Consider the following 10,599-nt stretch of genomic DNA (forward strand, 5'->3'; position numbering starts at 1 on the left):
AAAAAAAAAAAAAAAAAAGAATAGCAATAATGGAGCTGGGCACAGTGGCTCAAGCCTGTAACTCCAGCACTTTGGGAGGCCAAGGCAGAAGGATTGCTCGAGCTCAGGAATTCAAGACCAGCCTGGGCAGCATAGTGAGTTCCCCATCTCTCTTTTTTTTTAGATGCAGTCTCACTCTGTTGTCCAGGCTGGAGCGCAGTACCGCTACCTCGGCTCACTGCAACCTTTGCCTCCCAGGTTCAAGCGATTCTCCTGCCTTAGCCTCCCAAGTAGCTGGGATTACAGGCACGCGCCACCACACTCAGGTAACTTTCGTATTTTTAGTAGAGGCAGGGTTTCACCATTATGGCCAGGCTGGTATCGAACTCCTGACCTCAGGTGATTCTCCCGCCTCGGCTTCCCAAAGTGCTGAAATTACAGACATGAGTCACTGCACCTGGGTGAGACCCCCATCTCTTTTAAAAATAAATAGCCACTGTGCCCGGCTGAGACACCCATCTCTTAAAAATAAATAATTTTTTTTTTTAAAGACAATGGCATCGTGGTGGCCCCCTCCTTCCTAATACGGATCTTAAATATCCCACTAACTCGTCAAAATTTTTTAATGAGTCCTAGACTTAAGGATACTGAAAAACAGTAATTCATAAAATTATCATTAGTTTTATTCTCTGAATTAGATCTAACAATTTTATGACTACTCAGAGAGGACTGCCCTCTAGAGGCCTGATCAGATACACAAAATTGTCTTCAAAAATTTATAAGAGAAGAGACATGAATGTGAATCATCACTTCAGGCTGAAGAAGGCAACTAAATTCGTTGTCTAATAACATAAGATCATTTCATTTTAGTCTTTTTGCCAAAGACAAAGAAACTGAAAAACACTTATTTCCAACTAGATGGGAAGTAGAAAAGTACGTTAAGATTTTACCCATTGTTTTAAAAGAAAATACAACTCTTTTAAAAAGAAATGCAACTTTAAACCTAGAGTAAATCCAAACCTGATGCCAAACCCATGTAAGTGATTAACTGGAACTGGCACACCACCAAGATCACAGCATTGTTATCCTAAACCAAGCACACACAGCAAGTAGAGTAAATCACTTACTAATCATAACGGCTCGCCCTTTGGGATCCACAGCTAAGAACTGGCCAGGAACGATGCGACGGCATCCACTCTTGCCAAAGGTTTCTTGGTGAATCTTCTCAAACATATTCTTAGATGGCTGGTATTCCAAGATAACAATTCGACCGGAGTCACTACCAACTACAATGTAGTCTTTGGTGCCACCTGTCAGCCTAAAGGCCATGAGTGACCGGATAACACCGAATACTTCCACAGTGAGTAGGGTATGTACTTTGCCAGTGTTGGGGTCTGGGCGAAGCAGCTCCAAGATCTTCCCACGGGAAACAACAATTTCTTGTTGTTTGGTTCCTAGATCACCAAAAAATAGAGATCATAAACAACCAGAACCCAGCCTGCCCACCATGGTGAAATCCTGTCTCTACTAAAAATACAAAAATTAGCCAGGTGTGGTGGTGCATGTCTGTAATCCCAGCTACTCGGGAGGCTAAGGCAGGAGAATCGCTTGAACCCAGGCGGTGGAGGTTGCAGTGAGCCAAGATTGCGGCATTGCACTCCAGCCTGAGCAACAAAGCAAAACTCCGTCTCAAAAAAAAATTAGTCAGGTGTGGTGGCATGTGCCTCTAGTCCCAGCTACTTGGGAAGCTTCGGTGGGTGGACAGTTTGAACCCAGGAGTTCAGAGAATGTAGTGGGCTATAATTCTTACACTCCATCCTGGGAAACACAGCAAGACCTCTTCCCTTTAAAAAAAAAAAAAAAAAAGGCCGGGCGCGGAGGCTCAAGCCTGTAATCCCAACACTTTGGGAGGCCGAGACAGGCGGATCACAAGGTCAGGAGACCGACACCATCCTGGCTAACACGGTGAAACCCGTCTCTAGTAAAAAATAGAAAAAACTAGCCGGGCGAGGTGGCGGGCGCCTGTAGTCCCAGCTACTGGGGAGGCTGAGGCAGGAGAATGGCGGAAACCCGGGAGGCGGAGCTTGCAGTGAGCCGAGATCACGCCACTGCACTCCAGCCTGGGCAACAGAGCGAGACTCCGTCTCAAAAAAAAAAAAAAAAAAAAAAAAGGACAGGCACAGTGGCTCACACCTGTAATCCCAGCCCCAGCACTTTGAAAGGCTGAGGCAGGCAGATCACTTGAGGTCAGGAGTTTGAAACCAGCCCAGCCAACATGGTGGGACCCCATCTCTACTAAAAATACAAAAATCAGCCAGGTGTGGTGGTACGTGCCTATAATCCCAGTTACTTGAGAAGCTGACTCAGGAGAATCGCTTGAACCTGGGAGACGGAGGTTGCAGTGAGCTGAGGTCACACTACTGTATTCCAGCCTAGGCGACAGAGCAAGACTACATCTCAAAAAAAAAGAAAAAAAGAAAAGAAAACTTCTCTATCATTTTAGATAAAAAGGAAGACTGAAGTGGAAAAGGAATCTGAAAGATAAAATTAGTATTAAAAATGTGCTTTCATCCGGGCACACTAGCTCATGCCTGTAATCCCAGCACTTTGGGAGGCCAAGGTGGGTGGATCACGAGGTCAGGAATTCGAGATCAGCCTGGCCAACATGGTGAAACCTCGTCTCTACTAAAAATACAAAAAATTAGCCAGGCGTAGCAGCGCACGCGTGCAATCCCAGCTACTCGGGAGGCTAAGGCAGAAGAATCGCTTGAACCCAGGAGGCAAGGGTTGCAGTGAGCCAAGATCACGCCACTGCACTCCAGCCTAGGTGACAGAGCAAGACTCTGTTTCGAGGAAAAAAAAAAAAAATGCTTTCAAAAATTCTATCCAAACTCCAGCTGAGATTCATTGCATCACATAGTGAAGTCAGTCACAAATCTCCAAATTCCCATATACGTATTTCCTTAATCAAATGCAGCAAAGAACAACTAAATTACCCAAATGAAGCCTCAAACCCACAGAAAGAGCCATAATGAGGATCAGAGAAAATAACATGAAATATGAATGCTGTGTGGTCAGTTAGGCTGCTGCTCACTATCACACATTAAGTATTCAGATTTAAACCTCAACAAAATTATGTCATACTCTACACAATCATGAACCTCCTGCATTACTTGGATTGACCCACAAATGTTAAGTCTGCAAATGGCAAGAAAAAGTTTTTATTTTAGAAAGATTAGTATCTAGCTTTCAGTAACTTCGTATTTATATTTCCTAATCCAATATTTGAAATTTCACACAATTCAAACCTGGCCTTAATCCATCTTTACAAAAATATCCCCCACATGGTGAACATAAGCAAATGACCTGTTTCCATGCAAGCAGCACTCCCTACCTAAATTGCACTTTCCCTTTTCTCTCATACAAAAGTTCTATCTCTTCAAGCACTAAACCAAGGTCCAACCTTCCCTTTACTTAAATTACTCTCTGATAACCTGACAAACACCTTCAGACATTCTTTTTACCCAACCTGATGTCAAATTCAAAATCAAGGACCAGGTCTTACACATCTCAGTGTGTCTCACCGCAATTAAGCAGCCAGGACTTGTGTGCCCTGACAAGAATCATTGCACAACGTGAGCTAGGAAATGCATCTGAAATAGGTAACAGATAATGCACCAGAACTTAACACCTCATCTCATAATCTGAATTGTTTACACTTACCAACTGCTTTGTCATAAATGGAAAACATTTCCTGCCCAAGAGACTAAACAAGATATGTATTAATTCACTTAAAATTTCAAAAGATGGTAACAAGAGAACTTACCAGAAAAGTTGCCATGAATGGCAAAGCTGATGCCAGTGGCTCTCTGCAAGGTTAAGTTGTACAGAAACATGGTTGCAGGAAATCTGAGTCACCCAGACCTCCAGGTCTTGGTTACACCAACAGTACTGAGTCCAAGAAAGCTAAGGAAATAGAAAACAGAAAAATAGCTGGGAGGCTATTACTTCAACAGACATTTCTGTATGGGAAATTCTGGATGAGGACAGCAGAACCAGTAGAGCAAGCCCTATTAAGAAACAACATATGTGGCCGGGCATGGTGGCTCACGAGGTCAGGAGTTCGAGACCAGCCTGGCCAACACAGTGAAACCCCCGTCTCTACTAAAAATATAAAAATTAGCTGGGCATGACGCTGTGTGCCTGTAGCCCCAGCTACTCAGGAGGCTGCAGCAGGATAATCACTTTAACCCGGGAGGCGGAGGTTGTGGTGAGCCAAGATCATGCCGCTGCACTCCAGCCTGGGCAACAGAGTGAGAGTCCGTTTCAAAAAATGAAACAACATACGGTCAGGCGCAGTGGTTCACACCTGTAATCCCAGCACTTTCGGAGGCCGAGGCAGGTGGGTCATGAGGTCAGGAGTTCAAGACCAGCCTGCCCAACATAGTGAAACCCTGTCTCTACTAAAAATACAAAAATTAGCTGGGCATGGTGGAGAGTGCCTGTAATCTCAGCCACTCAGGAGGCGGAGGCAGGAAAATAGCTTGAACCGGTACCCAGGAGGCGGAGGTTGCAATGAGCTAAAATGGTGCCACTGCACTCCAGCCTGGGCTACAGAATGAGACTTTATCTCAAAAAAATAAACAAACAAACAACATACTTTTAATTAAGAGCGCCCTCTAAACGACAAGTCAAGATGCCATATATTTTGCCTTTAACCTCACAGGAATCCTATTAAATTGCAGTATTATACCTATTTTATAGATAAGAAAACTCAAGTGCAGAGATTAAATCACCTGCCCAAGGTCACTTAACAAATGGTAAAAATGTTGCAAGCTGGAATCTGTAACATTAATGCAGTATTAGGCAACTTGTCACAAAAACTAAGTACCTCGGTTTACTTGTATTCCAATACGCTACACATTAACATAATTCAGCACCTAAAAGCACAGCAAAAAGCTCCCTCCAACCCATTACCTAGCCATCCAGTTCTCCCTGGGGGAATCTAGTTTACCAAGTTATAACGTATCCGTTCAGATATTTTTTATATATACAAATAAGAACATACATTTATACCGTAGAGACAGGGTTTCACTATGCTGGGCAGGTTGGCTTCAAACTCCTGTGCTCAAGTGATCTCCCACCTCAGCCTTCCAAGGAGCTGGGGCTACAGCACCTGGCTTATACTGCACTTTATTAACCCTTTTTAACCTTTAACCAAGGGTTGGGTACTGTATTTCATACACTCACACTATATTGCACCTTACTTCGTATTACTTTATCTGCACAATAAACAAAAGGCCATCTCATTTTTACTTTGCAGTCTCACAGTTTTCCAATGAATGGGCATATTATAATTCATTTAGCCAATAGCCCACCTAACATTCAGGTGTTTCCAATCTCTTGCTATTACGAATACTGCTACAAAGAAAGTCCCTTGTATGTAGGTCATTCATATGCTCGTATGTCTCTAAAATTAATTCCTGTAAGTGGAACTGTTGGATTGAGGGATTCATAGATTTGAAAAGTTGTTAGGTACTGCTGAATTGCCTTTCAAAGAGACGTCCAATTACATGTCCAGCAATGTATGAGTCCCCATTTCCCCACAACTAGCCAAAATGGTTAAGACTTGACCTTCGCTAATCTACAGAAGAAAATTGGTTTATTAAGTGTACTTTTCATTTGCATCTCTTATATAACTGTATATTCAAGGATTGATTAGAATTTAAAATTTCAACTTACTCATCACCAAAAACTAAAACAAAACCATTTCTGCTGCGTCAGGAGGCGGCCTTCCTAAAGAAGTACAAAGTCACAGAAAAGGATTCTTTCTCAGCAAATAGGACTGAAGACAGCACAAACTGTACCTCTGCCATAATTACCCAAAACTATACCTATAGATACCGCTACAAAATAAACTATGTTTCCCCAGTGCAATTATTTATAAACAAAAGCATAGGAGACCAGCCACGGTGGCTCACTTGACCTTGGGAGGCCAAGATGGGCGGACTGCCTGAGCTCAGGAGCTCAGGAGTTCCAGACCAGCCTGGGCAACACGGGGAAACCCCATCTCTACCAAAAATACAAAAAATTAGCCAGGTGTGGTGGTGCGCATCTGTGGTCTCAGCTACTTGGAAGGCTGAGGTGGGAGGATCACTTGAGCCTAGGAGGTGGAGGTTGCAGTGAGCCAAGATGGTGTCACTGCACTTCAGCCTGGGCAAGAGTAAGACTTCATCTCAAAATAAAAAAAAAAAAGCACGGGACCTTGAGAAATCCAGCTTCATTGGTATAGAATTAACATACAGATTTGATTTTATTGTTAAACGAGGACAGAATTAGGAAGAAACGTCCTCATAAATAACTACTATTTCTGGGCTGGGCAAAAGCAGGGTGGCAAGATCAATCCTCCAGGCTAGAAATGGGTCCTAAGAGATATAAAATTTTCTACTTGAGACTAAGGTACATCTTTAATGTTCTAGGACCACAGGAAAAGACAAACAAAAAGGACCGAGGTTGAAAGACCAGGGAGTGGAGAAACAACCAACAAAAAAAGCAAAAGAGAGGAAGCTAGGAGCTGCTTCTGAATCCTTGAACAGCTCCCTCCGTTACTTTTCATATTTTGTAGCTGACGAGAACAGTCTACTTTCCCCTTTCCTTATAACTGATTCAATCTATTACAAACCTTTGGAATTCATTTTTTCCAAACCTAGTTGGATTCAGGTTCTCCAGCAACACCTTAATTCTTGGGTCGTGGAGGAAGGTGCATTTCGGAGGATGAGTCCAGTACTAGAAAAACTATATACCAGGCTGGGCGCGGTGGCTCACGCCTGTAATCCCAGCACTTTGGGAAGCCGAAAACCCCTCTACTAAAAATGCAAAAACTAGCCGGGCGTGGTGGCACACGACTTTAATCCCAGCTACTGGGGAGGCTGAGAGGCGCGAGAACAGCTAGAACCCGGGAGGCGGAGGCTGCAATAAGCCGAGATCACCCCACTGCACTCCAGCCTGGGCGACAGCGAAACTTCGTCTCAAAAACAAAGCAAACAAACAAAAAACATATACCAGATACACTTGGTAAGCTTTAAAACTTCACCACGTCTGGGCTGGGGGCGGTGGCTCACGCCTGTAATCCCAGCACTTTAGGAGGCCTAGGTGGCTGGATCGCCTGAGGTCGGGAGTTCGAGACCAGCCTGGCCACCATGGTGAAACCCTGTCTCTACTAAAAATACAAAAATCGGCCGGGCGCGGTGGCTCACGCTTGTAATCCCAGCACTTTGGGAGGCCGAGGTGGGTGGATCACGAGGTCAGGAGATCAAGACTATCCTGGCTAACACGGTGAAACCCCGTCTCTACTAAAAATACAAAAAAATTTGCCGGGCGCGGTGGCCCCAGCTACTTGGGAGGCTGAGGCAGGAGAATTGCGTGAACCCGGGAAGCAGAGCTTGCAGTGAGCCGAGATCATGCCACTGCACTCCAGCCTGGATGACAAAGACCGACTCCGTCTCAAAAAAAAAAAAAAAAAAATCAGCCGGGCGTGGTGGCACGCGCCTGTAATCCCAGGTAGTCTACTCGGGAGGCTGAGGCAGGAGAATAGCTGGAACCCGGGGGGGCAGAGATGCAGTAAGCCAAGATCGCGCCACTGCACTCCAGACCGGGCGACAGAGCAAGACTCCGTCTCAAAAACAAAACAAAACAAAACAAAAAACTTCCCCCACCTCTGTTTACCAAAAAGCTTGTTATTACAAAAAGCTTGTATTACAAAAAGCTTGTATGACTGCTCACTGCATCTTCTCCATCCTCCAAGGAAACATCATCGCATTTAAACTCTATCCTCCATTTCGCAAATGAGAAAAGAGAGGCTCAGGGGAGGAGACAAGTTGCCCAACTACCAAAATACAAATTCAAACTGGAGTCTTGGCTCTGAAGACTGTTTCCGTTATTTACGCTTTTAACACGCTCCATCATTCCATCTTCCCATCGGTGTACCATTTACTCTACCCAGAGGGGGACATCCATGCCTCCCGCTGCTTGTCACATCTCCCCCGTATCAGAGACCCCAGACGTTAAAAGCAATCTCCACGAGCCCTATTTTGAGCTAGGACATGTTCCCACCCTGTGGATGGAAGCGACAGATGATTGCAAGAAGCCGTTTTCGCACCCCAACCATTCCTCTGCACCTCCTCCTGGTCCCCAACCTCGGACCTCTCGGGCCTAGACTGCCCGTGACCCCCGCCAAAGTCTCGGGCCCCCCTTCTATATCGCCGCTCTCCGCCTCCCCGAGCCCGGGGAAGTCTCCAGGCTGTTTTTTTACCCTGCAGCGAGAAGGATGGTGTGGATATCCGACGGATGCTACCTCCCTTCAAAACTTAAGCCACCACTAACTCCAACATACTGGCGTCCGCCATTAGACCGCAAGACAGGGGCATTCCGGTGGCGCGCGGCGGAAAAAGACACCCAACCCGCGCCTGAAGAATATATATAATTTTTAAAAAATGCTTCCGTCTTGCTTCCACACCGCATTAAAAATTATTTAAACATGCTTTATTGCTTTGCTTTTTCCAGGAGAACAGAAAATTAATAGGTTTTTAGAAGTAGACTTTTTAAAAAAAACCACAGGCGTTCATTGGGCACTTCTGTGGGCTGCCCCAAAGAGGCGCCAACGAAGAGGGGGCCTCGAGGGACCGGAAGTGCCTAATGCGGACCAAGATGGCGGACCTTGATTCGCCGCCGAAGTTATCAGGGGTGCAGCCGTCGTCTGAGGGGGTGGGAGGTGGCCGCTGCTCCGAAATCTCCGCTGAGCTCATTCGCTCCTTGACAGAGCTGCAGGAGCTGGAAGCTGTATACGAACGGCTCTGCGGCGAGGAGGTGCGGGGCCCAGCCTCTTGTTTTTCATGGACGATCTAGGGAGAGTGGGAGCCTTCAGTCGGGGAATCCGGGCTGTGGGAAGCTTTCCTTGCTGGGGGATACAAAAGAGCGGGAAAACAAAGAAGCGGAAGCGTAGTCGGATATATGAGTAGACCTGTCAACTCTTTTCACGCTGTCGGACGCGCCGAGCTTGTTTTCTCTGATATCTGGGCGATCTGCAGCCTCTCCTGCCTAGACCCCCATTGATTTTCCTGATCCATGATCACCAGTTTCTCCACGGGAGTGAAGTTAGTCCGAGAGTATTTGCCAAAGTGCTTGGTTCTCAAAGTAATAAGCGCCCTTTTGCATTGGTTTAATTTAAAAATTATGAAAAGCGTTTCATCCTGTTATTTAAGAGGGAAGTCTTTGCAGGTAAACTTCTTGAACCGTTTTTAAGAATTCCCCTTGTGGGGAGTGATTTGGGGGTGTGATTTTAGCGTTTCGGTCAAATGCACATCTTTGTAGAGGTTTGAGCTTTTAAGACTCAGGCACAATTCTCTAATCTTGGACAGGTCACCTCATCTCTTGTACCCTTGGCATTTTATCAAATGAGGGTTGTGGACTAGATTCTCCAGTTCCTTTCAGTTCATAACGTTCTATCTCCTGTCTCCTTTAATTTTCAGTGGCAACTCGATGCTGTCAATTCACTTTCAAATGTCAGTTGGGTTCCTTGCCAGTCAAAAGAGATCTAAGCTCTAATCTAAGACCAAACTTTTAGCAAAGTTGAGCACGAAAGGCGCTTTCAGCCTGAGGGAGAGGGGATCGTTGATGTCTTTGAGTATTTTCAAGTGTAAACTTGCACTAACTCTAGCAGTTTCTGGTACATTTTCAGCAAGATGTGTGTGGTGTTTTTTGTTTTGTTATTTTTAGAAACAGGGCCGCTCTCTGTTGAGCAGGCTGGAGTGCTGTGGTGCTGCAATCAGAGTGGATGAAACTATAGGCACACAACACCATGCCTGGCTAGTTTAGTGTGTGGGTTTTTTTTTTGTCTGGCCTCAGCAAGATGTGTTTTAAAATTTAGTATCTTACCGGATGCGGTGGCTCACACCTGCAATCCCAGCGCTTTGGGAGGCCAGGACGGGAGGATCACCTGAAGTCAGGAGTTCGAGACCAGCATGACCAACGTGGTGAAAACCAGTCTCTACTAAAAATACAAAATTAGCTGGGCATGGTGACGCATGCCTGTAATCCCAGCTACTCGGGAGGCTGAGGCAGGAGAATCACTTGAACCTGGGAGGTGGAGGTTGCAGTGAACCAAGATAGTGCCATTACACTCCAGCCTGGGCAACAAGAGCGAAATTCTGTCTCAAAATATATATGTATATACATATTTTTAGTATCTATCTATTTATCTATATATATATATTTAGTATCTTGACTTAACATTCCTAAGCTTGCATTCATTCAGTCATTCAATATGTTGGGTGGAAAATTATGGAAATCCTACAGACAAAATAATATAAGTTCTGTATTTGTATTTGATGACTGTCAAGAGGAAGTCTCCCTCTGGAACCTACTGAACGATTTTAATAAAAATGTATCTGGCTGGCTGGGTGCAAGTGCACTCCAGACTGGGCAACAAAGCAAGATCCTGTCTCAAAACAACAACAGGCTGGGCGCAGTGGCTCACGCCTGTAATCCCAACACTTTGGGAGGCCGAGGCGGGCGGATCACAAGATCAGGAGATCGAGACCAACCTGGCTAACATGGTGAAAT

The 10,599-nt window shown here is 45.2% G+C and overlaps 2 protein-coding genes across 3 annotated transcripts in view; one reads left to right on the forward strand and one right to left on the reverse strand.

Annotated features, from left to right (window-relative positions):
- Positions 1-8,429, reverse strand: part of SF3B3 (splicing factor 3b, subunit 3, 130kDa) — a 59,794-nt gene extending 51,365 nt beyond the window's left edge. Inside the window, exons 1-3 of the mRNA XM_011976822.1 lie at positions 8,291-8,429; positions 3,806-3,945; positions 1,107-1,433 (exon numbers count right to left, since the gene is read on the reverse strand). Of these exons, the coding sequence (XP_011832212.1) occupies positions 1,107-1,433; positions 3,806-3,875 (397 nt within the window). The 5' untranslated portion in view covers positions 3,876-3,945; positions 8,291-8,429. The remainder of the gene's footprint in view (positions 1-1,106; positions 1,434-3,805; positions 3,946-8,290) is intronic.
- Positions 8,430-8,657: 228 nt separating this feature from the next.
- COG4 (component of oligomeric golgi complex 4) overlaps positions 8,658-10,599 on the forward strand; it is a 49,162-nt gene continuing 47,220 nt past the window's right edge. For both annotated transcript variants that reach the window (XM_011976771.1, XM_011976772.1), the window contains exon 1: positions 8,658-8,844. In XM_011976771.1, coding sequence (XP_011832161.1) covers positions 8,674-8,844 — 171 coding nt within the window. In that variant the 5' untranslated portion in view covers positions 8,658-8,673. The remainder of the gene's footprint in view (positions 8,845-10,599) is intronic.

Source organism: Mandrillus leucophaeus, unplaced genomic scaffold (assembly GCF_000951045.1).
Source record: "Mandrillus leucophaeus isolate KB7577 unplaced genomic scaffold, Mleu.le_1.0 Scaffold17, whole genome shotgun sequence".
Lineage (NCBI taxonomy): Eukaryota > Metazoa > Chordata > Mammalia > Primates > Cercopithecidae > Mandrillus > Mandrillus leucophaeus.